The 27,851-nt window shown below is 35.8% G+C and overlaps 2 protein-coding genes across 2 annotated transcripts in view; one reads left to right on the forward strand and one right to left on the reverse strand.

Moving 5' to 3' along the window:
* The window catches only part of LOC123565474 (NBAS subunit of NRZ tethering complex-like), a 115,583-nt gene that overhangs the window by 59,635 nt on the left and 28,097 nt on the right, over window positions 1-27,851 (forward strand). The window contains exons 40-49 of the mRNA XM_053549503.1: window positions 2,209-2,338; window positions 3,048-3,124; window positions 4,269-4,416; window positions 4,783-4,935; window positions 6,124-6,190; window positions 7,707-7,817; window positions 8,366-8,610; window positions 9,160-9,278; window positions 23,850-23,942; window positions 27,101-27,214. Coding sequence (XP_053405478.1) covers window positions 2,209-2,338; window positions 3,048-3,124; window positions 4,269-4,416; window positions 4,783-4,935; window positions 6,124-6,190; window positions 7,707-7,817; window positions 8,366-8,610; window positions 9,160-9,278; window positions 23,850-23,942; window positions 27,101-27,214 — 1,257 coding nt within the window. The remainder of the gene's footprint in view (window positions 1-2,208; window positions 2,339-3,047; window positions 3,125-4,268; window positions 4,417-4,782; window positions 4,936-6,123; window positions 6,191-7,706; window positions 7,818-8,365; window positions 8,611-9,159; window positions 9,279-23,849; window positions 23,943-27,100; window positions 27,215-27,851) is intronic.
* On the reverse strand, window positions 13,281-22,173 carry LOC123522902 (uncharacterized). Its single transcript, XM_053549507.1, has 2 exons — window positions 22,083-22,173; window positions 13,281-16,179 (listed from the first exon to the last, which is right to left on the reverse strand). The coding sequence occupies exon 2, from the start codon at window positions 16,176-16,178 to the stop codon at window positions 14,055-14,057; it is 2,124 nt and encodes a 707-aa protein (XP_053405482.1). The 5' UTR covers window position 16,179; window positions 22,083-22,173; the 3' UTR covers window positions 13,281-14,054.

Below are 27,851 nucleotides of genomic sequence, written 5' to 3' on the forward strand. Positions count from 1 at the left end.
ACAAAACAAATGATCAGAATTGAGTAATTATTAACAGTTTATTCTATAGATCAAGAGACAGTTTCGAAGTTTAACAACAAAATAAATAAATGAATAAATAAATAAATAAATACCCACAAGATGATTTTACTTTTTCATACACACATGAGCATTGTCATATCGCAAAGGTAAAAATGAAAGTTATGGTGTGCATGAGTGAAAGATAATTTAATCTTACATGTAAGAGAAAATATTTTTAGTTCTTTTCTTTTCAATGATGTAATCCACAATTTTGTCCAGGCAGTGTTGCGATATGAAAATGTAAAATAATTCTATGATATTGTTTTTGTTTGCATTTCGGTATGATGCGTACACGTTATTTTAGTGCGGTAATTATGTACGTCTGTCTTTAATGAAGTGTATTTTTATAACAATACCCAATTATTTACATTATTCATATACTCAACGCCTTTTATAGCTCCATAGCTGGGTTTTTAATTTTATCTCTGGTAAATTTTGACAGATTTGAATGAAATTCTGGCACAATGTTCAATACTTATTTTAGTGTAATAAAACGAAAGAACGATAATAATCAGAAGTAAACTCATGTAGCCGTAAAATTGTTTGATCCCGCAGATGACATTATTTGCTGCATAGCGACAAGCGAAAAAGTATATATATTTTGGGTTGCATTACTTCAACTTTCATTTCTCAATGAATCTTCAATGGTATCTATCTATTTATTTATTCATTTATTTACTTATTTTTTTTATGTTTTTATCATATAAAAATCATCCGTAATTCCAGGCTTCGAGAAATCACAAATTATAACTCGAACGATGTTCGCTTTTACAGCTTTCTTCAAAGAAAGCATTTATTTTTTCACAACATACGGTTTTATTTATGTTTTAAAAATGTTACGCAACAAAAAAATTGATTGGTCCAATTTGTTAGAAAGAACTAATATATTTTATTAAAGACCAATGAAATGTGACGACTGAAAGCGTCACGCGGAATTCAGAGCTACTACTGTAAAGACGCATGTACGTGGCGCGCGGTTTCCAGATGTAGATAACAACACCGCATAGAAGCGGCACGCGGTATACAGATAAAAATCGGCCGACGCATTAATGCGTCGCGCGGGCAGAATGAGTTAATGAAATCTAGGTCGACTTTGAATATGGGTCATCTGGGATCAGAAACTAGGTCACTTGGTCAAATCAAAGAAAAAACTTGTGTATGTGATAGAGGCTGTATTTTTCAATTGATTTTCATGAATTTTGGTCAGAATGATTGCCTTGATAAAATCTAGGTTGAATTTGAACATGGGTCATCTAGGGTCAAAAACTAGGTCACTAGGCCATATCTAAGAAAATGCTTGTTTAATCTCAAGAGACCAATTTTTGGTCCAATCTTAATGAAAATTGGTCAGAATATTTGTTTCCATGAAATCACTAGGTCAAACATTTTTTACACTGTTATGGTGTGTTTCTTAGGTGAGCGGCCTAGGGCCATCTTGGCCCTCTTGTTTCACATTTAGCTGGAAAAAGGAAGTGAGACAGGAGCCCACAATATGTACTCTTCCTGTCATGAACACTTGTTCGGTGCAATTCCTTGCCATTAATGTGAACACTTCTGTACAGTTTGATGAGGGACTGCTGATTTTGTAGAATTTTGATAAAAGTTGTAAATTTTTTATAAAACTGTTACAGACAGTAAGGTTTATGTTAATACTTCGGCTTAAGCCATTGTCATGGCATGTAGAAATCACATATTGGTGTAAAGCAGTACAGATTTCAGCAATTTGCCAACATTTCCACTTGCAAAACATTAATATCAGCACTTTACAAACTTGTTGATGCACAAATAAATCAATTTATACCTCAGCTTATTAAAATATTGGTATCATATTTAACAGTGAAAATTGTAGAGAGCTGAAATATTGTAAAAAATGGGAATATTTCTTTAATTTTCAAAGGGTTCCCTTCGAATATAAGAAAGGCCAATTTTAATGAAACAAAAATTGTATATGAATATATTTGATTCATGTATACTAGGTTATTTCGGGGTAAGAACTGGGACAGGTGAGTGATATTGGGTCTTCAGGGTCCTCTTGTTTTATAGTTTCATGAATATACCTTGAGACATATTGTATAAACACTAACGTGTACACATTCATTTCACATTTTCCAACAAAACCTTATCAATATTGTAAACATTTCTATTTAGGATGAGGCAGATTTCTGCCATCTTGAGACACATGTAGATATGGAGACCCAGATGAGTGAGAAGTTGCTGAGAACTGCACAGCTAGAAGAGATGTTGACAGAAGGAGAAAAATCCCAGTCTGCTACAGAAGGTCGGTTTGTTTAGTTGTGTTCAATGCCTTTTCAGTCCCCTGCTGGTTGAAACCAATTTTTTGGGTTGTATACTTTCACCTGGTTCATCAGTCAATCTGTTGTATAGCCTGTCCATCCGATTCTTGTCCAGACCATAATTTTGCCATCAGTCAAGGGACTTTGATTATACTTGCACTAATGTTCCATATATAATGAAATAAGGATTAGAACTAAGTAACAGCAATGAGTAAATATTTAGTAACAACACTAACTGTTTTTAGAGAATTCATATACAGGTGTATTTTCAGTATTAAGTGTGGGTGTTGAAGTTCTTTTTTCATTTTGTTGGGTTTAGAATAACAACATTAGTGATGGGATAAATGATTCAAATTCATTGACATTAACCACTTGGCCACGGTGGCCCCTACTTGTTGATGCACATTAATTGTACTAACTATACAGATGTGTATGAAAAAGGAATCGTTGAATGGTCATAAGTTTTAGTCTGTAAATGTGCAGTAAATATTTACTTAAAGACTTTCTAGCTTTGAAGAAATCATGTCCAATGTATGGATTTTACGTTTTTTTGAAAAATATCTAACAGTCTCTCTGAGCGGTAGATTTCTGTTTTGTGTTAGAAGTGCAGTAGTTATAGATTATAAACAAACCAGTATTACTAAATATGAAGACTGTGTATAACATCATGTAATTTTTATGTATTTTATACAGTGCTGTTGCAACTTGCCAGTGAGTGTTTCTGTGTAGACAACACGCTGAGTTTAGCTTATTTACTGGCCCTCCAACAGGTGAGTTTTTGTGTTGACACTATCTCTAGTTTACCTGTTGGCCCTGCATCAGTTGAGTTTTTGTGTTGACACTATCTCTAGTTTACCTGTTGGCCCTGCATCAGTTGAGTTTTTTGTGTTGACACTATCTCTAGTTTACCTGTTGGCCCTGCATCAGTTGAGTTTTTATGTTGACACTCTCTAGTTTACCTGTTGGCCCTGCATCAGTTGAGTTTTTGTGTTGACACTCTCTAGTTTACCTGTTGGCCCTGCATCAGTTTAGTTTTTGTGTTAGCACTATCTCTAGTTTATCTACTGGAAGTTGGAAGTCTGACAGAATAGTTTTGAGTAGATAACACACTCTGTCTGAGTTACATATTGGCACTGTAACGGATGTAATTTTGTGTAAACGGCACAGTGTGTTAAGTGTAACAGGTGACTTTTTGTGTAGACAACACTCTGTTTTAAGTTTATCTACTAGTACTACAAAAGTTGAGACATTGTGTTAACAACAAATGACCTTTGCACTGGCACTCTAACATGTGAGTTTTTTGTGCCTGTAAAACACTATGATCCACTTTACTTACTGGCAATCAACATGTATAGGCAAGGACTGTGTTTAGGTTTTTTGTTGGTAATACTTACTGTCTTTCTGACTGATGAAGTCTGCAATTGTTGAATTAGCTTGACTATTGCTGTCCTCCAGTAGTTCTTGTTTGTTCCTTTTTTCTCAATAGTAGATAAGTAAGTAGGCATAGAACCATTTCAATGACTGTCATTTGGATTTGTTGGGATGTTATGTCACACTGACACAGTTATAGGTCATATGGTGACTTTCCAGCTTTGATGGAAGAGGAAGACCTCAGGTGCCCCTCCGTGCATTATTTCATCACGAGCGGGCACCTGAGTAGAACCACTGACCTTCCGTAAGCCAGCTGGATAGCTTCCTCACTTGAAAAAATCAGTGCCACAAGTGAGGCTTGAACCCACATGGGTGAGGGGCAAGTGATATGAAGTCTGTGACCTTAACCACCAATGACTGTCAGATATCAGTACAGTAACGTTGTAGACATACAGACTGCTGTTTTAAGACGAACAAATTTCAAGTTTGATTTACTTTAAAAAATGCAACCATACTATCACAGCAATAATATCTTGATTACAGCCAACAGAGGCAGACCGATGTTTTGATGATCATCCGAGGACAGATATATCTCTACAGCTGGCATTGTATTACTATGCCCTACAGCTATATTCAGCAGTCAGACCAGTAGATATGCCACATATATCTCCTCTCTATGTCAGAGAACCAGGTGAGGTCATGACAACTTTTGTTTAGGAAAGGAATATGGTTTAGACATAGAAATTTGCTGTATGTTTAATGGTATAAATTTGAATAAGTGCATGAAACAGAAGTAGTTGAAATTCAAATCTTAAATACAAAGTTTATTTCAATTGTTCTATACCCCAAATCTTGATGGTCAGCATGTCAGAATCAGAGTTACAGTACACACTTCCCCTACCCTCCTTCAGACCTCGTTTGTGAATCTACAATTACAACCCACACTGTATATTGAAAAACACAATAAATTATCTAAAATATTTTGAACATTGTCTAGATAGTTGGCTAGATAATGCTATTTTGCATTATGTGACCTTTAACCATATTTTGATTGCAGTAAAGGTCATGCAGAAGGTCACTAGTTTGGTCTGTCAAAAGAAGGAAATTCAATGGCCAGATTATGTCCTTGACCTTGTGGAGAAGATAAAACATTACAATGAGATGCTAGAGGACTATAGACAGGCCAAGATACTGAAAAAACTAGACCGAGGTTAGTGCACTTTTTGTATGTTTACGTATGTATGCTTGATGACTGGAGACAAGACAAAGTTCTGAAAAGAACTGCACAGCTGTTTGTGCTGTTTGTATGTTTATGTCAGTGTACTCCTGTTAAGGTAGTTCTGCACATTTGAAAAACCGGAAGTGATGGTGTAACGTTATTTATCCGGAAAACGTAGAATAAAGCCTGGATTCGGGGTACGGAAATGAAAATCAGTTTATGAATTAATCAAAACCTATGAGTAAATTTATTAAAATGGCACTGTTGCTATATTTCTAAAGTCAAAATATGGTATTAAAACATATGGCACATTAAAAAATTCAAAATAATGTCTTAAAATTACCGTGAAATGTCCAGTTCACTATAATCATGGTCAAATATCTCAAAAATGAGCACACGGACCTATACATTTTATTTCTCCAAATTATAGTCCATATGTTTATTAACAACCGTGAGAAGTTTGATCAAAATCTACATTGCAGAAAAAATTATATTCACAAAAATGTTATGAAAGTTATGATTTTTTCATAGACTTCCATTATGAAATATTGCATGAGGTCTAAATTTTTCAGATCAGTCTAGCATAAAATCAAGCACACGACCCTATTTTATTTTATTTGCTAAATTTTCTAGGTATATTCTGAAGTTTTGAAAAATCAAAAGTTTAACCAAATTCTACATTGTAGAAAAATTTTCCATCCAAATATGCAGAACTACCTTAATAAGTCTGTTAATTATTGCCATATTATGTCCATTTGTTCATCCTTGCTGAAAATAAGTTCTGAAAAAAATCCAAGCATATGTGTCTTGTGATCAAATATCTTTTAAATTATTAATATCTATGTTAGCATCATTGAAAACTCTTGTAAGTAAAACTGGTGAGATTGATTTATGTATTACTCCACCTCTGATTCATGTGAGGAAGTTGGCAGTCACTTGTGGAGAACAGGTTTCTACAGATACATAACCCAGAAACACTGGTTAGGTTAATGGCCTGTCATTGCATTACTGAAAAACTGTTGAAAAATGGCTTTAAACCCAAAACAAACAAACAAAAAATTATACGTCAAGGTATTTGTTTTCTGACCTAGACTATGGATCATGTACATCTGAAATACTGGTCTAAGATGTAATTTTTGTGAGCATATAAAATGGGTTTAATTGTTAATGTTTTTACAGGTATAGATACAGAGAGGTTCACTTCTGATGCAGAGTACAAGACCGAGACTATATTGGGACTGGCTATGTAAGTATTTTGTACATACTGTAGGACTTTCTATGAAAATACTATACACACAATATGGGACTGACTCTTCGGGAATATACTCCAGTATACACAGGGACTGGTCATGTTAGTAACTTTACATAACACTCCTGTATGTTCTCCGTGACTGTTTGATAAACGACATTGTATCTGAAGTCATTAGTCCTCCACCTCTGATTAATGTGGAGAAGTTGGCAATTACTTGCGGAGAACAGGTTTAGAATCCAGGAACACTGGTTAGGTTAACTGCCTGTTACATGACTGAAATACTGTCGAAAAATGGCATTAAACCCAAAACCAACAAACAAACATAACACTCCAATCTTTACTTTTGACTGGCTATGTTAAAGTTTCTACACATACTCTTGTGTATACTGGTACTGCCTATGTAAGTATCTATACATACACTCCTGTGTATGTTGGGCCTGGCTATAGTAGTTTCTATACATACACTCTCGTGTATGGTGGGCCAGCTATTTAAAGTGGAATTATACGCATTTTTTCAAGTAAAATACAGCAGAAATATATGTGTGTAAAAAGGGTGGAGAAAGTTATAGCTTTTAACCCAGTAAACCAAATTCTTCCTGTTACCAGTATGAAATAATTACTTTCTAAATATGACTTTTCTTATTTTGACTGGGGCAGTCTTTTTAAGAAAAGTCGAACTGCATGCAGGAGTTGCTTCCCTTCAACCTCGGAAATCTCTACTTTCTAGGTAAGGGAGATCATTGCGTACTAGACTGAAGAAATGAACTATTATTTTATAAGTCCGATTTCTTCATTTACGAAGCATCACTTTCAAATACTTACAAGGCATTATCGTTAATTTAACACATTTAAATGAACAGCAACCAAAAACTTGCTTTTATAAAACATTCACCAAAAACACACTATGTGCTGTAAGATGCGCATAATGTTGTGTACACTGGGACTGGCTATGTAAGTATCTGTACATGCACTCTATTTTATAATATGGCATGCTATGTAAGTATCGATTAATACACTCCCATGCATACTGGACTGGCCATGTATGTATCTATACATACACATGACTGGGACTGGCTATATAAGTATCTATACATACACTCTCACTCACGTATATATTGGGACTGGCTATGTAAATTTCTATACATACACTCTCACTCACATGTATATTGGGACTGGCTATGTTAATTTCTATACATACACTTTCATGCATACTGGGACTAACTATTTTAGTGTCTGTACATACATGCCAGTCTACTTGGAATGGTGATTTATAAATATTTTGCATCAAGTAATGTTATTCAGTGATGTCTGTTGGACAGGATTTTTAGTATCTATAAATACATTGTGTCAGTCAATGTTATTCAGTTATGTGAGACAAGATTTTATGTTGGCATACAGTTTATTAATTTGTCAGTTATGGCTTTTGGGCGAAAAGTCAACACAGTTGTTTTTGGAACATCAGTTTGGTAAATGCAGTTGATTTTTTAAATACCAGTATAATTCATTTCAGGACAATTGAGGACAGTATATATAACATTTCTGTGAGTTTGGCTGAACGTTATGATATACCACAATGGCAGGTTTATGCCACACACCTTGAATTTCTTCTTTGTGATAGTGGGTAAGTGACATTTTGTTTTCACCTTTTGCAGAACATCCATAGAATGATTTGATCAAAAACCTTAAAAAGTATACTGAAATTGATCAATACTTGTAAAGATATTGAAATTATTTTCATAATGGGTGTCTTTTAGAGAGTTTTAATGGGATTTTCACAGATTGTTTTCTATGCAAAATAGATTTTAATGAAACTTTCCATGAATTGCTCTCTGGTTGACATTTACATGTCATACTCATTGTATACTGAATCTTTGCTTTATTTTGTGTTATCTTAGTAAATGGCATTATGCAGTGTCTTAGGTTTACCAAATGTGCCTTAAATACCTTAAAGGCTGCAAGGTATATAAAGTAAATACTTATAATAATAAACTGATCTGGTCAGTCACATATTTCAGTTTTGTAATTATATAATTTTAGTATACAGATGAAAGTTTTTTCCATTGACTATATTAAATGACTTCAAATCAATTCAATTTTGTGTAAATGAGTTGACTGCAAAAAAGTAGGACTTCAGATACAAAGTTCCAGTGGTATAATTATTATTTGCAGGTTGTCTGTAGAAGAGCTTCAGGCAAGAGTGGATAAACTGAACATTATAGAAGTGTTACGCTCTCGACCAGATGAGTTCTGTGAGCGTATGAATACCTATGTGTACCCATCACTGGATGGCACAGACCACCAAATGTTACTGTTTTACTACAGTACGATGCAGGGATGTGAGAAAGTGTTACAGGGTAGACTTACTGCAGATAACCATGTCAAACTCCTCAAGAGACTCAAATCTGTTGCTTCTGGTAATTGAATATCCATTACTTTGCTGGGGGTGGGGGGTGGGGCTCTATTGCTGATTGGTTAAGGTCACTGACTTTGAATCACTTGCCCCTCACAAATATGGGTTCGAACCCTCACTTGGGGTGTTGAATTCTTCTTGAGGAAGCCAAATTGTGGGGTTGGCTCCAGGCTTACTGCTGATAATAAAGTGCTAGAGGCTGGCTCCTAGTCTACTACTTTAAACCAAGTGTATAAATTCCAGACTACGGTAAATCTAATGTGGTGTCTGGTGAGCTACAGTTAACAAAAGTGCTAGGGCCAGATATTAGACCACTTTGAATCATACCAATGAAATATTATTCCCTCATCATAATTTATGCATGGAGAATAAATCTGAGGATCGGAGGCCTACATTTTATAGGCTACATGAAGCAAAATGATTTTGGGTTGATTCAGTCTGTAATATCTTTTTCCTTAAAATATCCATTTATAGAAATAAAGCAACATTACACAGGACTGAAAAGTGTTTACATGAACACAAGCAAGTAAAGCTGCTGTAATGATTGTTTCAGGATTAGACTATGGACAGTTGATGAAGCAAGACTGTGATGTTATAGAAGTTCTCTCCCCTTGTCTCACCTCCAGTAATGTTATAACTTTTGCAAAACTTGCTAAGCAGATTCCAGATGGGGTAAGTTTACATAAAACACAAAAGTTTACAAAATATTGTTTTGTTTCATATACTCAAGTCTGAATTTAGCATTGTAAAACTTGTCTTTGTTTAACCGTTAACCTGCTAAATTTCTAGTATGAACTCATCCGTTTTTCAGTTTGGACATTACCATTAACTGTTAAAAGGTGTGCTTACCATAAAGATAAAGAATGGCAAACAATGCAGATCATGATCAGACTGCATGGATGTGCAGGCTGATCATGATCTACACGGCTTGCAAAGGCAGAATTAATCATGTCCAGCATTAGAATGTTTATGAAAGTTTAGAATATTTATGAGCTCAATCTAAAACGAGAGTTAAGGGTGAGTTTTTCCTATAGATTGATGGTCTGTCTTCCAACATCTGTTGTCCACAATTTACTTCATCATCTTATCCTCTGAAACTACTGGTCAGAATATCATAATACTTGGTCTGTAGCATCCTGGTCAGGTCCTTTCACAGATTTGTTCAAATGATTTTGCTTGATAGGCACATACAGTGAAAATTTCATGTCTGATATATTTTCATGAACTACATCATGAATCTTCACTTTTCAAGTTTGTTCTGACGGTTCAGCTTGGCCCTTTGTAGGGGTCAGCTAGTGCTAAAAACAGAAAAACTTTATACAACTTATTTTCATCATACTCATCTTCTCTTTTCATCTGACAGAGGCCTCGGTGGCCAAGTGGTTAAGGTCGCTGACTTAGAATCACTTGCCCTTCACCGATGTTGGTTTGACAAAAATAGGTACATCTATAATCTATAATTGGACTCACCCATGTGTCTGCATCTGCGCCTTAGTGGTAGAGAGTCTGCTTCGGGTGCGTAAGTCGTGGGTTTGATCCCAAAGATACCAAATCATACCAAAGGTGTAAAAAATGGTTCTAGTAGCTTTCTTGCGTGGTGCTCAACATAAAGAGGATAGTGCTAGGACTGGTCAGCCCGGTGTCAGTATAATGTGACTGGGTGGGGTATCATGCCACGTGTCTATGGCTTGATATTTCAGTGAGGCAGTACTATAAAGTTGGGCATTGTGCTCACTGCTACAAGTAGACATCGTCGTTTATATGACTGAAAAATTGTTGAAAAAAAACATTAAAACCAAACACAAAAACACACACACATCCGCATAGATCTATGTATCCAAGTTTGGTTAAAGTTTTGTATGTAAGCTAGTATCACAGTAACCATTTGTTGGAATGAATTGAAATTTCACACACTTATTCACTGTGATAGACTTAATATATCACACAAGTTGCATTTTGCTTCTTTACAAAATTATGCCACTTCTGCAACTTCCAATTTTTTATTTAATTTTGTATGTAAGCTGGTAGCCTAGTATCCCCTAATAGCAATGGATTGAAATTTTACAGGCTTGTCCGCTTCACGAACTGACATGCATTGCACATGTTAACTCTGTATTTTTAGCTAACCTGAGCCAAAGGCTCATGTGAGCTTTTGTAACTGCTCAGTGTCCGTTGTCAGCCATCTGTCGTCAGTCATGTGTCATCCGTCTGTCAACATTTTCTAAAGGAATCATCATCTTGAAAACCACTGGGCAGAATTACACCAAACTTCACAGGTGTGATTCTTGGGTGGGGTGGCCCCCTTTTCAAAATTGTTCGAAGAATTGAATTCTATGCAGAACTCTGGTCTCCATGGCGACTGAAAGGAAAAACCGCAAGGCGCAGAGCCTTGATATTTAACGTGTTACATCATCCAATGGTCCTCTAGTAAGATTGTTCAAATTGTGCCCCTGGGGTAAAAAGAGGCCCCGCCCTAGAGGTCAGAAGTTTTACATAGACTTAATTGGAAAAAATTCAAAAATTTTCATGTCTAAAACCATAAGACCAACAACTTTGATATTTGGTATGTAGCATTGCCTTTTTGATCCTCTACCAAAATTGTTCAAATTATAACTCTGGGGTGAAAAGAGACCCTGCCCTGGGGGGATCTCAAGTTTAACATAATTATATAGGACTTATATAGGAAAAAAACTTTAAAAATCTTCTTGTCTGAAACTGCAAGGCCTAGGCTTTTGATGTTTGGTATATGGCATTGCCTTGTGGTCCTTTAACAAAATTGTTCAAATTATGTCCCTAGGGTGAAAAGAGGCCTTGCCCTGATGGTCTCAAGTTTTACATAGGCTTACATAGGAAAAAACTTTAAAAATCTTCGTGCCTGAAACTGCAAGGCATAAGCTTTTGATATTTGGTATGTTGCCTTGCTTAGTGTTCCTCTACCAAAGTTGTTAAAAATATGCCCCTTGGGTGAAAAGAGGCCCAGCCATCCTCTACTAAAATTGTTCAAATTATGCCCGTGGGGTAAAATTAGACCCAGCCCTAGGAGTCTCAAATTTTAACATAGACATATCTATAGGGAAAAAATCTTCTTGTCTGGAAGTTCAACGCCTAGGCCTTTTATATTTGGTATGTAGCACTGCCTAGTGGATCTCTTAACAAGATTGTTCATATTATGCCCCTTGGGTGAAAAGTGGCCCCACACTGATGGTCACTTTTTATACGAGTTATATAGGAATAAATACTTCAAAAATTATTATTAGATTATATTTCCTGGATCGCTTAATTATAATTACCTGATGACCTCAAGTGATTAGGGGTCACTTGACTGTGACCTTGACTTACTGACCTACTTTCTTGTTTTTTAAAAAGATACAGCCTTGAATTTTGGATGACATGCACAGTTTTGCACAACAATCTTAAAACTGACTTCTTGACCTTGAATGTGACCTACTGGCCTACTTTCTAATATTTTATCAACATTTTGCCATTTTAAACATGTGGCTCATATTACTCAGGTGAGCAATTTACGGTCATCATGACCCTCTTGTTACAAAATTATGACCCTTTTTCCTTTTTTATATTTATTCAATTGACAAGGCTCTTGAATATTTAAGCATAGCTGTTCTCTGACTGCTAAAGTTATGTCTCCCCATCACTGGGGGAGACATATTGTTTTTGCTCTGTATGTCTGTCCGTCACACTTCATTTCCAATCAATAACTGGTGAACCTTTTGACCTAGAACCTTCAAACTTCATGTGGCAAGGCTCATGGAGTAGATGACCACTATTCTCTTTGGGGTTACTACATCAAAGGTCAAGGTCAAAGGAGCCTGAACAAGGAAAACCATTTCAATAACTGGAGAACCACTTGACCCAGAATGTTGAAACTTCATAGGACGATTGGACATGCAGAGTAGATGACTCTTTGTGAGTTTTGGGTCACTTTGTTAAAGGTCAAGGTCACAGAGGCCAGAACATGGAAACAATTTCCGATCAATAACTTGAGAACCACTTGGCCCAGAATGTTAATACTTCATAGGATGATTGGACATGTAGAGTAGATGACCCTATTGATTTTTGGTTCACTTGATCAAAGGTCAAGGTCACAGGGACCATAACATGGAAAACGGTTTCTGATCAATAACTTGAGAACCATTTGACCCAGAACATGCAAACTTCATAGGAAGTATCATAGGTGATAGGACTTACAGAGTAGATGAACCTTATCGTTAGCAAAGGTCACAAGTACCTGACATGGAAACACTTTCCTATCAATAACTTGAGAACCACTTGACCAAGAATGTTGAAACTTCATAGGATGATTGGACTTGCATAGTAGATGACCCATATTGATTTAAGGGTAATTTGATCAGAGATGAAGGTCACAGGGGCCAGAACATGGAAAACCATCTCCAATCTGTAACTTGAGAACCACTTGAAACTTTGTTGGATGATTTGACATGCCGAGTAGATGATTGCTATTGCAGACAACCTTCAGTGTCTGACTTTCACTCCAGTTCCTATTGACTTCTTGCTTATTATCACTGTGTATTAGGGGAGACATGCATTTTTCTACAAAAGCATCTTCTAGCTAATATTTCAATATTGAATAGTATAAATAAGTGTTTTAAAGCAATCAACAATGGTTTAGATACAAACTTTATTCTAAGACAGTCAACTTGTAACATCCATTTATAATACAAACATGAAAATAATAGTTAACAAATATTTTAGGCAAAAGGGAGATAGGCTCGCATAGTCCATCACTGCAAGCCGGCAGCCTTGACCAAGGCGACCATGACTGAGGCGATGGGGCTTGCACCCATCAGGGTAGTTAAGTTAACTGAATGTGATCAGGTAGCAGTATCCAAAAGGCCCAAGGCAGTCATGGTCAGTGACCATGATCTAGGTGATGATTACCCATAGAAGCAGTCAGATGAACTGCATTGGATGGACATATCCGATAAGACCCCAAGCAGTCATGGTTGTAGGCATACTAGCTTAGAATTGTTTGACAGTCGCTCGTATGCAAATCTGAGTGTGTTAGCAGCAGCTGAGTTTGAATAAACAGACCAGCAAAGTAGAACCAATGGGACAGCAGTATCCAGAAGATTCAAAATGAATTAACCTTTGAATAACTTTTCCAGAGAAGGTTTAGTTATTTTGTTCGATTCAGTGATTTTTTTTAGGGTGTGTATTTATAACTTGAGTTAACAATAGGATATGGGAAACAACAGAGAATTGAAAAATTTCTTTCCCAGGTCCAAATTGTCAGATATTAAAACTTAAAAGGTAAGAAGGTAAAGGCATTTTTCCTGTGATCCTTTTAGACCCATTTGGGCCTATTGGAATGGGCCTTTTCTGATACTGATAATTATTTTTGTGACTGGACTTCATCCCCAAAATCTCATTTTGATGACACTGCACAGGAGTTACTGGTTACGAGAATGGTCATGCATTTACCAAAGTGGATAGAAGCCTACATATATGGATCTTGGCAGCATTGTTTCTTTCCCTTAGATTTAAGGATAACAAATAACAATGTAAAGCATCTGCTGCTCGGTTCTCGTGTTCCATACATTGTCCAAGAAGATTTAGAGCTGTTTCCCTGTGTCCAAGGTTTGGTTCCTGGCCAGTGGTCCTGATAAGGTTGGAAAGTGCTTTTTGCTTGTCATCTTGTCTCCCAAGACAGCTGTAGGTCTTGTATTGTAGAAAATACAAGAAAGGAAGAGAATCAACAACTGCCCAGTCCATCCAGTAGTCAAGTGTTTCTCTGAAAGTAAGATCCTCTTCTGTAGATCTGAACAGTTCATACTGTAGTTCAGTTGGAATGCAGTTAATTTCACATGGCAGAAATCCGACACAAAAGGCTGTACTGTACTGCAGAGCTTCTTCATTATGATTGTCAGAAATTGCATCGAATCCTCTTCTCCTAACTCGATAGATGTAAGTGTGGCATGTACAAATTGGCTCAACATCGTTGTGATCATAGCTTCCATCAATATCCATGAGTACAGTTTCTGTTCTCTTACTGTCACCTATACAGTAAAACGCAGATGCTAGCTTCAGTTTTCCAGATGAAACATTGGTGTTCAAACCTAGTGAGATCCAGCTGAGAGCTTCTTCTGATATATCATTGTATTGTTGAATGCTTAAGGATGCCAGGATTGATCCCAGTGTTGTACAGAAATATGGAGCAAGAAGGCTGCAAGCTTTTTTGTCCAGTCCTTTGCATTGATTAGAAATAGTGCCTAGTTTGGAAATATACTTCAGCAGTGTTAGTACAGCCAATCCATAACTGACATTGCTAATAAAAGATAGACAGTACTTTAAGCTAATATCAATATTACATGCAGTTACTTTTAATAAGTGTCCAGAAACAGTATCACTTACTTTGAGTGGGCATAAATTATTCAACTTCAACTGAAGCCTTGAACCAAGTTCATCACACTCAATCTTCAGCAATGCTGTTCCTTCGCTGTGAAGTATATACAGCAGTATTTCAAGGAGGTGAGGTTTAGATTCATGATTGATATGCCCGATCATCAAGTTATTTCCTGGTATGATAAAATGTGGACAGTTTTGATTCAAAATACAGTTGTATAGGACAAATAGACACATTGATAGACAAACAAGCAAATTATTTTCTGTCCAGAAATTAGAATGTGTATTAAATTGTGCAATTACTTTGAACAGAACTGTTTTACACATGAAACTAGAAATGGCATCTTCATAGTGTGGCTTAATGTAAGTTTTTAATATCATCTTCATTAACACATAACACCTAATCTGTGTGATATTGAGATTAAACATTAGACACCTTTCTGCTAGAGATGTTGATATTCTCCATTCAAACTCCTCATTTTCACTGTTTTTTTTTCCAACTCCAACAACGAAACATCCGGTTCTGCTACAGTATCTTCTCATATCATCTGAAGGCCACTGACCTACACCTTGCTGGTTTAACCATTGTCTGGCTTGTAGAGGCCATGATTTACAGAGGAAAGCACCAACTAAGTCTGTGTCAAAAACCCCATGTTGTTTAGATGGTGTATGTGCTGGACCATGTTGTACTCCTCCCCCCAATGAGAAATGTTTTACTGCTGTTTCAGCTGCATCAGACATTATTTTATTCCTTAATAGTATTCTCCCTGCCCTGTCTCTGAATTGATGTTTATTATGTACATCATTGTATGGAAGAGGAACATCTTCCCTCAGACACTGTAGCAAACAGTAGCCAGGTGATACAGTCTCATCCTGGATCGTCAGATTATTTATTACACCAGGTTGCCAGTGGCTCAAGTCTTGAATCGTATTGAACTTACTAGAACACAAAAGAAGGTGATCAATGTCTGAATAAAGTCCCAATGTAGTTGTGCCTTCTGACTGGCTTCCTAATATGTATTCGGAACCATTTTTATCCTGAAGATTTTGTTCTGATATATTACGCATAGATTCTGCCAGCAGCCATGTTCTTCTGCGCTTCAGCACAATCCTCTCATCCACTCCTATATCAGCAAGAACCTCTGACAGTCTCACTGACACAGCTTGTGTATACTTTGGAGCTTGAAACATTCTGAAAGTATATTTATCACATATTTGACATGGTGGAAGTCAAATAAAGCTTGTACAGAGTTTTGGTTTTATACTAGACTCCTGTTATAGAGCTTTGACATTGCATCATTTTAAGTATTACTTGGTCTATAATAGATAAAGATAGAAGAAATTTTGGTGTTTCAGCAGGACAAGTTAACACGTTAGAAAAAGAATATTTGTGTCTATCCACATTGAATTTATTAAACTTGTTACATAAAATTGATAATATGCTTAGCACAACATCTAATTTTATTATTTTATACAACTGTAATATGAAAAGACACTCATGATACATTCTCTATTAAAGGAACCTTAATACATGTTATTACTTTGCAGTCTGTTTCATATCTATTTTGTAGCATTTTGCTCATAGTAGTCAGATAGCCTTGATGGTTCTTGATTTATTAGCCGCCTGCTGGTTAAAAAATACTTGCGGGGACTAAACAATGGGCTTTCACCTCAGTGTGTCTGCAATTTCATGTTCAGGCCATACTAGGCTCATTTTTATGCCCCCGAAGGGAGGCATATTAGTTTTCAACTGTCCGTCCGTTCGTAAGTTCATTCGTTCGTCACAACGTTAACTTTTTACATGAAGGCACTTTACTTACGATCCACTGCACCCAGAACCTTTAAACTTCACTTGCAGATAGTACTTATTGAGTATACAATCTCTACTGACTTTGGGGTCACCAGGTCAAAGGTCAAGGCGCTGCGGGGGCATTTGCTACCATAATATTAAATCATAATTACTACAGCAAAGCTTTCAAAATACATAATATTTTGGTAGTTACATGGTGTTAGATTTAATCTGCATTGGAGAGAATAGAGGATAAAATCAGTATAATCAATATTTACAACAGTAAACATTGAAAAGCAAAATCTTAAATACAACAATGAAAATAAAGTACATTCACCGAAAATTAAATCAGTCTATGGGACAGAAATTTTCCTTGTGAAAAATACTGTAATTATTACAGAAAATTTATTTTGGGATTTTCTGGGATTGCACGGCCTCTGAATAATTTGCTTAAGAAAGATTCACAGTTTGTATGGACTGACGAGTGTGATACTACTTTCAAAACTTTGAAAGATCGTCTCATATCAGCTCCTATACTAGTTTTCCCAGACATGTTTAAACCTTTCATCTTGTCAACGGATTCATCATCTTCCGCAGTTGGGTTTGTCTTAGGTCAACTTGATGAGGAAAATCATGAAAAGGTTATCGCATTATGCTGGTAGAGCTGTTAAGCAATTTCACCCATATTTGTCACATTCTAAGTTTACAGTGTTTACGGACAATGTTGGCATGAAATATATTCAAAGTCGGAAGGATCTTTCTGGTAGAAGGGGTCGTTGGATTATGAAGCTGCAAAACTATGATTTTGACATTATTCACAAACCTGGCAGTAAAAATCTAAATGCTGATGCCTTGAGCAGGCGCAGTTATGTTGATGATTCCACTACAGTTAATGGTATAAACTGTATTCAAAGTAATGACTTTGATGGTGGTTACTTTTAGTTTACAGGTCAAGTTTGAATAATATGATGACAATGTTGATCCTCCTTTTCCTGAAGATAATTTTTTATGTTCAATGGATGTGGTTGATGAGGTTGAAGAATTTGATGAGTCTGAAATGATCAGAACCCCCAAAGTTAGTCATATAAAGTCAAGTGAACTCTCAGTATTACAATGGGAATGTCTGGACCTTCAACCTTTATTAGCATTTACCGGGTATAGTCAAGGGTGAATTGCCTGATAATTTGGTTCGGCAGAGGAAATTAAGGTCACTTGCAGAATAGTATGTCATACGGGATGGTGTTCTTTATCATTTTTGTAAGTCGAAGAATAAGAAAAGGTCAAAGCAAGCCGGAGCTTATTCTCAAGTTGTCGTTCCAACTTCCTTAAGAGCAGATGTTATTGAATCTTACCATGATGGACACGCACACTTAGGTTTTAATAAAACATATGCTGCCATTAAAGCTAGGTATTATTGGCCTAGAATGTACTCCGATGTTGATGCACATGTTACAGGGTGTGTCACATGTCAGCGGTCAAAACGCAGTTATGCAAATAATAAAGCACAATTACATCCATTACCAATTGCACCGCATCCATTTTCACGTATTCACATGGATATTTTGGTCCCTCTGCCAATTACTCAAAACAAATACATGTATACATACTAGTAAATTAGTAATAGTTTATTCATTCCCTGGTTGGTGTGAATCTTTCCCATTATGTACTCAAGAAGCCAGTGAAATTGCCAAAATCCTGTATGAAGAGATATTTTGGAGGTATGGTGCTCCTGACATCATTGTCACTGATCGTGGGACTAACTTTCTATTGAAACTTATTACTGCTATTTGTGAAAGTTTCAAGGTCAAAAGGCATCACACATCTGCATTTCACCCGCAAACTAACAGTGCAGTAGAGCGAGTTAATGGGACATTAGGTCAATCCCTTAGGTCTCTTTGCAATGATAACCAAGACAATTGGGCTGAATACCTTCCTTCCATTATGATGGCCTTCAGAAATGCTCAGTCTGCTACTACAGGTTTTACCCCTTATCGGGTCTTGTTTGGAAGACATAATGCGGATGCCAACTGACACCTCTAATATCTAGGGATGATCTTCCAATTTCTGTTAAAGAGCATTGTGCAGCAGCTTTGTCATAAGCTCAAGCCAACCAATACTGTGGTCAGACTTAACCGTGCTTGTCAGCAAGAAAGGCAAAAGAACCTTCTTGATAAGAATGCAAAAGAACCTAACTTTTATGTTGGTCAACAGATCATGCTGCGAAAGCGAAACTTCACAGTTGGTCTTTCAAAAAAGTTGTCACCCAGATATGAAGGTTCCTTTGGGAATATTCGTTTAGGTTCAAACCACACATACAAGGTGAAACAGCTCTCCAATGGCAAGGTTCTTAAGACTACAATTCATGCCAATAGGTTAAAACCTTTTTATTCAGCTGCTCCACATCAGGTCAGTAATGATAGTAACCCTATTCCAAATGCTCAACCTGATACTACCAATACAGATGTCGTAAATGATAGGAACAATGATCCTAAGGCATCTGATACTGTTGATGATGAAGCCCAAAATACCAGTGACAACAACACAGATTTGGGAACTGTCAAACTGGCAATCCTGATCCACCCCAAACATACTGGGTAGAGAAAGTACTAGGTTGCCAATATTATCGTGGTGAACTCCTGTATAAGGTTAACTGGGTTGGTTATGGTAGGAGACAGAGCACCTGGGAAAGGGCTCAAACTGTTCCTGAACAGATGAGAAAGGAATACCATGCCAAATATACTCTACAGGGAAAGGCAAGAAAAAGGTCTCCGATATTTAAGAGACAATAAGTATCATATTTTAGGACAAATGCAATTTATCTTTAAAAGAAAATGTTTTCTATTAGTATATTCCAAAGTCTTACAGCCTTGTTGTTTCCCATATAAAGCTTCGAGAAGACATAATTTTGTTTCTCTGTTATATATTGCAGCGATATTGTAGTGAGTTTATTTTCAATAGGTTTAATATCTTGTCTTAGAGGGGCAACTTTAAGTAGTGGTTGAAAGCCATGAAACAGTGCTAGGTCAAAATGCCCTTTCTATGCTCAAGATGTCATTCCTAGGGTCAATGCTATTTCTACTTACAGGATGCTTCCTGTACTTGCTGTTGTTGGTGACCACTTGTTCTTCCAAAATGCTAGGGACAATAATAGAACAACAGTTTTTTGGGTTTTTTTATACTTACCATTTGCAGCCTTATTTCATAAGATGCAATTACAAATTGTTTTGAACTTTAATGATTTCAATTTATGCATTCATGTATTTTGGACCATTCATATAGCCAGTTTACTTGAAAATACGAATGGAATTTGTCTGCCATTAGGCATTTGCTTGTGTTTTGTTAAATTTGTGTGTGTTTCTGGATCACAATTATGGAGTCAAATATCCCATATATAATCATTATGTGGGGCCTTATCTGTAGCATCTTGAAGGGATGTTATATAATGAAAAAACAATGTGTAACTGATTTGATGAGAACATTGATTTCAACACTTTGTGTTGCCACAAGCATGGACAGTTGTCAGTCTATTAGATTTTTTAGCTCGCTATTCTACTCACCCTGGCGTCGGCGTCGGCGTCACACCTTGGTTAAGTTTTTGCATGCAAGTACATACAGCCATCAATTAAAGGCATATAGCTTTGAAACTTATTTTTTCTTTTTCTAGGTCAATTACCAACCTCTCTGGGTCAAGTCCCATAACTCTGACATGTATTTTGAGCAAATTATGCCCCCTTTTGGACTTAGAAAATTTTGGTTAAAGTTTTACATGCAAGTTACTATCTCCAAAACTAATGCAGATATTGATTTGAAACTTCACATGTGTCTTCGGGGTTATAAAACTAGTTGATAGCAGCAAGTCCCATAACTCTGACCTTCCTTTTTGCCAAATTATGCCCCCTTTTGGACTTAGAAAATTCTGGTTAAAGTTTTGGGGTTATAAAACTAGTTGATAGCAGCAAGTCCCATAACTGATATGCATTTTGGTGAAATTATGCCCCACTATTTGAACTTAAAACTCTTTTGATATTTAACCTTTTTGGGTAATATTTTCCTGCTTCTGGGACAATATTTCAAATAGTCGAGCTTGGCTGTCTTACGGACAGCTCTTGTTACTACATGGTATACCTAACATATCTATTTATATTAATATAACCGGACGTCGTCTCATCAAGAACTCTTCATCCAAAAGGATCCTTGTATATACATTTGTTTGTTTCTCATTCTTTTTTTCAGGTTATTTATTATGTATGTGGAAATATTTTCCAATTTTCATTTAATCCCAATGCAGGAGCATTGAATTTTTCAGGAGGGGGGAATTTTCACAAGGAAAATTTCTTTCCCATAGATTTACATAATTTTCAATGAATGTACTTAATTTTTATAGTTGTATTTCAGATTTTCCTTTTCAATGTTTTCTGTTGTAAATATTGATTATACTGATTTTATCCTCTTTATTCTCTCCAATGCAGATAAATCTAACACCATGTAACTACCATAATATTAAATCATAATTACTACAGCAAAGCTTTCAAAATAGTACATGCAGTTCAAATATATAATAGAGAACGATAACGAAAACATTATCCGAAAAGTTGATTATTTCTGAATTGGTAATCGGGGTTTACATCATGGAAAATCAGGGTAGTCAATGCAATGCAAAAGTCAAAGTACAATTATTTTGTCACGGATAATGGTTTCACTACCCGATTCCCCTTTTCTCAATAGTAACATTTAACATGTTATTGTTACAAATACCATGCAAGAGTTATATCATTTATACGGACAAATTATACAAACAAATTAATTGATACAAGCGGCGTCAAAGCATGGCAATAGTTCATTCACTTGTTTTCTTTAATGGTTGAGCCTTCAGGTAAAAAAGCTATCATAAAATGCATTAACAAAATTTAACTTAAAAATACCTTGCCCTATTAGGCTTGTATTTAAAGATGTACTTTCATTTTGTTATAAAATGTCTTCATAGTTTTATAAAATGTTTTGTTTGTAACATAGTGCAATGATGTCAAAAACATTAATATAAACACAAGTTTAGATTCTGTGAAAGAGAAGATACCTGTTTTTTTCATAGTCAAAATCAGCAATCTCTCCTAATCCTCTCTGAATTTAAACTGTGTAGATATTTAATGGTTGGCAAAGTGCCAACATAGAGAATATTTATAGATATTTGATGATTATAAATGTGTTATTTTTTTTTTAAATGTGCTTTCTGATATTTTTGAGAGATCACATTTAATCATTTAAAATGTTAAAAATAAAATACAAACTTGTCATGTGAAGTTAGATACCTTTGCTTTGGTATGAATTCAGCAAATTGATTATTTATCTCCTCAAATTCCTATGAATTGTTAAATCATGTAGTTATGTACTTCCTCTTTCTATTTTAACAGGAGGATAACTCTGATATTTACACAGTATTTGCAGCTCAGTAGTTACTTCCCTTCATAAAAGTATTTATAAAAATGTTGATGAACTACTTGAGTTTGAGATAAAAATTTATAAAATTTGTATTGGAATTTGATACAGTTTTCAGAGATACAGAGAAAAATAAAAAGTTTTTTTAAAATCATTTGAGCATTTTGATCAGGAAAGGTTTGTGGTTATCATCATCCCACCTGTTCATCAGCATCAGCATTTTACTTAAAGCCCTGCTCCCGTCCTACCTTTTACCCTTGAATTGTCACTGAAAAAGCATGTATGAGATACTGTGGTTTTGCATGCTAAAGTGTGGCACATGGCCGTTAACTGTTACCTATTGTAATCATGGGTTGCATACACACAAAAGAATTTGAATAGCTGCGGAGCAAGGCTTTAAACATCTCCTAATTACACCAAACTTGTTCATAAACTTCCTGGAAAGGACCTCTCTCAAACATTTTTCTTTCATAGCTAAAAATAGGGACTACTGTTGAAAAATGGTGTTAAACCCAAAACAAACAAACAAATAAAAATAGGGAGACCTTAAACAACTTCTTATAAACCACTGAATGGATCTACACCAACCTTGGTCTGTAAGAGTCTTGTGTAGACGTTTATTAATTTGTTCAGATGGTTATGACTGACTGCAATTAATGGCCACAAGAGCGAGAAATAGAAACACTTTTAGAAAAGACCTACTCTCAAGAACTCAAGAACCACATAACAGATCTTCACTAAACATGGTCTATAGCTTTCTGGGACATAACTTTCCTCAAATTTGTTCAAATGGTTCTACTCACTTAATGAACCCCAGAGGAAAAACCTTTTAAACAACAGCTCTCATGAGCTTGTCAATGGCTCTTCAGATGTTCTCTCTCAAAGCATTTATTCAAAATGGGGCATGTAGTTCCTTTTAGAGGCAGCTGGATCTAAAAATAAAAGGACCTTGTAACAACTGCTTCTCATGAAATGCTTGATGGATCTTCATCAAACTTTATGTATCATAATAATCATGTCTTCCCAAAGCTGTGATTAGAAATACCCTTAACAACTTCTTCTCATGAACTGTTTGATTTAGGTTCATCAAACATGATAAGTGTTGTCATTATTTGGTCCTTTTCCAAATTTGTTCAAATGGGGGAACTTCACATCTTTTAGGGGCCACTAGAGTTAAAAATAGAAATAATACTTTTAAATGGCTACTTTTCATGAACTGATTGATGGATCTTCATGAAACTTGGTCTGTAACATCATTAGTAGGTTAGCTCCCAAACTTGTTACGGAGTAAGATTATTTAGTTCTTTACATATCTGGATTAAAAACACACCAGCACGAAGGTTTTCTTTAGCACAAACTTTAAAAGCTTTATTATCAAATACACAGGACTGGTGTAAATTAATATAATCACCATAGAAACCACAGCTTCATGTAACAAAAAGGAATGTGATAAGAATGGGCTTTTCTGACATTATTTTCCTATAAAGTCGTCACTCGCATTCCTTCTAAAATTCGTATCATATATAGGAGATACAGTAGTACTTGCATATGAATTGTTAACCAGTAATGTAAAAACATCTTGAAAATTACACCTTCTTCACGTATTTATATAAGAAGATCATGTATTCATATATTTTCAGAAAGGTGGAGTATTAGATGCTAGTATTATAAACTGTTGCTGGGCAGCCAAATTTTTCTGGGAAGGAGATGGAAAGAAACAACCAGACACAACAGTAAGTGAACTCCTTCATCTTATGGCCACTATACTGAATCTAATCCAGTTGTACCTCTATATTTCTAAAATGGACTGGTCTATCATTCAATTTGGGCAATCCCATTTATGATTCGGAGGGGTGTCTGCTAAATATTTACTGACTGATAGCAAACAGCGCAGACCGGTATCGTCTTGTCAAAAAGTCAAAATCTCGCTTGCTGCCAGCTGGCTTAAGGTTAAGAAATAGAATGTTCCAGTCCAGATTTCACCACAGTGACTGCTTTTGGGTTTAGAATTTTCTCGCTCAGAATTGCAGACAATGATTTCTGGTCATTGATTATCAACCTTCAAAGTTTGATCAGCACATCTTTTTACAGGGCTAGCACATTATTCAGTGTTCTTAGATTTGATACCCTTTCTTAAAAAGTCCAAAAAGATACAAAAATGTCATAATTAGAAAGTACTTGAAATTATTACTGACTTATAAAAGTCCTTTAAACTGCAAAAAGTTTTGAAATTTAGTCAAATTCTGTATTTGATGTTAAATGCATGAAGAAACAATGAGAAAAGAAAGTAACTGGTGAACCCGGTGAATGTAAACGTACTAAAGGCAAGAAATGTTATGGGAGCATATGTATTAGTATTGGTTCCTGACTTGTGTGATTCTGCATTCTATATGTAATAGTTATAGTATGAGTGAGAGTGTGTTACCAGGATATATCAAAACTAGGGGTACATCAAGGGTATTTTTCTCTGCACATATCGTCGAGGCCGGTATAATTTCCGAAAAGTCTCAATAAAAAAAAAATCCCCCCCAAAAAATTTTCCGACCTACCTACCCTAATTTTTTAGCTCATCTGATTTTTTGAAAAAAAATGATGAGTTATTGTCATCACTTGAGCGGTTGTCGCCGTCTGCGTTGGCGTTGCCTGGTTAAGTTTTATGTTTAGGTCAACTTTTCTCCTAAACTATCAAAGCTATTGCTTTGAAACTCGGAATACTTGTTCACCATCATAAGCTGACCCTGTATAGCAAGAAACATAACTCCATCCTGCTTTTTGCAAGATTTATGGCCCCTTTTGGACTTAGAAAATATCAGATTTCTTGGTTAAGTTTTATGTTTAGGTCAATTTTTCTCCTAAACTATCAAAGCTATTGCTTTGAAACTTGGAATACTTGTTCACGATCATAAGCAGACCCTGTACATCAAGAAACATAACTCCATCCTGCTTTTTGCAAGAATTATTGCCCCTTTGGGACTTAGAAAATCAGTTTTCTTGGTTAAGTTTTATGTTTAGGTCAGCTTTTCTCCTAAACAATCAAAGCTATTGCTTTAAAACTTGCAACAGTTTTTCACCATCATAAGCTGACCCTGTAAAGCAAGAAACATAACTCCATCCTGCTTTTTGCAAGATTTATGGCCCCTTTTGGACTTAGAAAATATCAGATTTCTTGGTTAAGTTTTATGTTTAGGTCAATTTTTTCTCTTAAACTATCAAAGCTATTGCTTTGAAACTTGCAACACTTGTTCACCATCATAAGCTGATCATGTACAGCAAGCAACATAACTCCATCCTGCTTTTTGCAATAATTATTGCCCCTTTTGGACTTAGAAAATCATTTTCTTGGTTGAGTTTTATGTTTAAGTCAACTTTTATCCTAAACTATCAAAGCTATTGCTTTAAAACTTGCAACAGTTTTTCACCATCATAAGCTGACACTATACATCAAGAAACATAACTCCATCCTGCTTTTTGCAAGAATGATGGCCCTTTTTAGACTTAGAAAATCATGGGTAGGACAATATTTCTATTACACAAAAAAAAATCAGATGAGCATCAGCACCCGCAAGGCGGTGCTCTTGTTTTAGGCATGTTACCGGAAACAAAGAATGTTTTTAGGCCTAACAGAAAAAGTGTTGCGATATATATCGGAACAGTTTTACTGTGCTGATATATATCACAACTGTTACAGTTTCTTTCTAATGAAACTCCATAGAGATTTCCGTGTTGATATATATCGTAACAGTTTTGTTAAATATCAGCACAGATTTTGTAGTAATAATGTGTGTTACCATGTTTAACATACTGCAAAGATCATAGGAAAACTGCCGCACTATGCGATAATTTCCAGTAAGCTATTTCTGGATCTTTCATGGGATGTAAATATGCTGGAAATAAATGTGTTTCCAATAAAATACGGCTCATTAAGTAAGTACCTGACATACTTGTGGTTGAGTGGACGAGAAACATAAAGCAGAATGCAAATCTAAAAAGTTTTGTGTACGAAACTGGGATTAAATATCACACAATAAAGTGAAATGCATGTTAGATATGTATCGTCCTGGAAAAGTCCAGATGGTCTTACATGGGGAGTGTATGAACGCTTAGGATATTATTTAGATTCAACAAAATGTTAATGAAATTGATAAGGAATGCTGTTTGAAATGCTGAGATAGTTTTAACATATGAAACCGTGAGCGAAAGTAAGCCCAGTTGGTCACTAGTAACAGAAGAATTAGCCCATGGCAGTGATTTTCCATTTCCAGAAGCTTTCCACTGCCACTGCACAATTTCACGAAGGTGGACATCCCATAGATTTTGTTAAATAAAAACATCAAAATTTAAAAGTATCAACTGATATTAATAAATAGATTGTAGCTCACCTGAACCAAAGGTAGATGGTCCATCTTCCAATATTTATACTTGAAGAGCTTCTCTGAATTACACCAAACCTGGTCTGATCTGCATTATGAACTTCTCTCAACTTTGTTCAAGTGGTGCTGCTTATTTAATCCCTTTTAGGGGGCACCAGGGCTAACAGATAGAATAACTTAAACAACATCTTTTCGAGAACCATTCAGTGGATTTTCACCAAACTTGGTCAGTGGCATGGTCAAAAGATATATATCAGGTGAGTGACAAAGGGAGTCATTGCCCACTTTGAAAAATGGAATGAATTGAAATGAAGGATATATTTGAAAAAAAAAATAATAGGGGCATTTTGTCTGCCTTTGTCTAATTCAACAGTGTGGATTTTGCAATGGGGCATTTTTTGTGTATTCCAGTCTTCAAAATTGTAATCAAAGTTTTATAATTTGGAGTCAATTCACTGAGCCACAAATTTTACTTCTTTAAGTAGTATCCCTAGGCTTAATTTTAACACTGTTAATTTCAGGCTGCCTGGGTACATCGTTACGAGGCTTGTTCGGAGTATATTCAGAAATTGCATTCACATCATGTGATAAACTTCCTCCAGGCTGTTGTGTTCACAGAGAAATCAAGGATAAAGGTATGTACATGTTAAAAACTTTATGTTATTAAGTTTGTATATGTGTAAACAAAATTTGTATACATAGATTTTCAGCTTTTATGCCTTCCTCAAAATTGAAGTGATAAATGAGCCGTGCCATGGGAAAACCAACATAGTGGCTTTGCAACCAGCATGGATCCAGACCAGCCTGCGCATCCACACAGTCTGGTCAGGATCCATGCTGTTCGCTTTCAAAGCCTATTGCAATTAGAGAAACTGTTAGGGAACAGCATGGATCCTGACCAGACTGTGCGGATGTGCAGGCTGGTCTGGATCCATGCTGGTCACAAAGCCACTATGTTGGTTTTCCCATGGCACGGCTCAAATGTTTGAGCCTGCCTTAGCAGCCGCCTGTCTTAAATAGCTGGATTGAGATGTTTCCTTGGCTGGCTGATTCAGACAAATTTTACTTAATTTTGCCTTTGTTTTTCTGTATGTACTTTGGGAATTTTTGTGAAGGCTTTATTTACTGGTTTCATGGGGAGCAGCTTTGTTAGCGGTGTTAAGAATTTGCAAAACATGAGTGTCGGTATTTTAGGACATGTTGCCAATAAATATTCATGAATATTTTGAATTTTTAGTGTTTTTTTTGTGAATTTCAGTTAAATTAACAAAT

This window comes from Mercenaria mercenaria, chromosome 8 (genome assembly GCF_021730395.1).
Source record: "Mercenaria mercenaria strain notata chromosome 8, MADL_Memer_1, whole genome shotgun sequence".
NCBI lineage: Eukaryota > Metazoa > Mollusca > Bivalvia > Venerida > Veneridae > Mercenaria > Mercenaria mercenaria.

Coding starts and splice junctions, on each gene's coding strand:
- LOC123522902 (XM_053549507.1), bottom strand. CDS start 16,178: ATGTTTCAAGCTCCAAAGTATACACAAGCTGTGTCAGTGAGACTGTCA.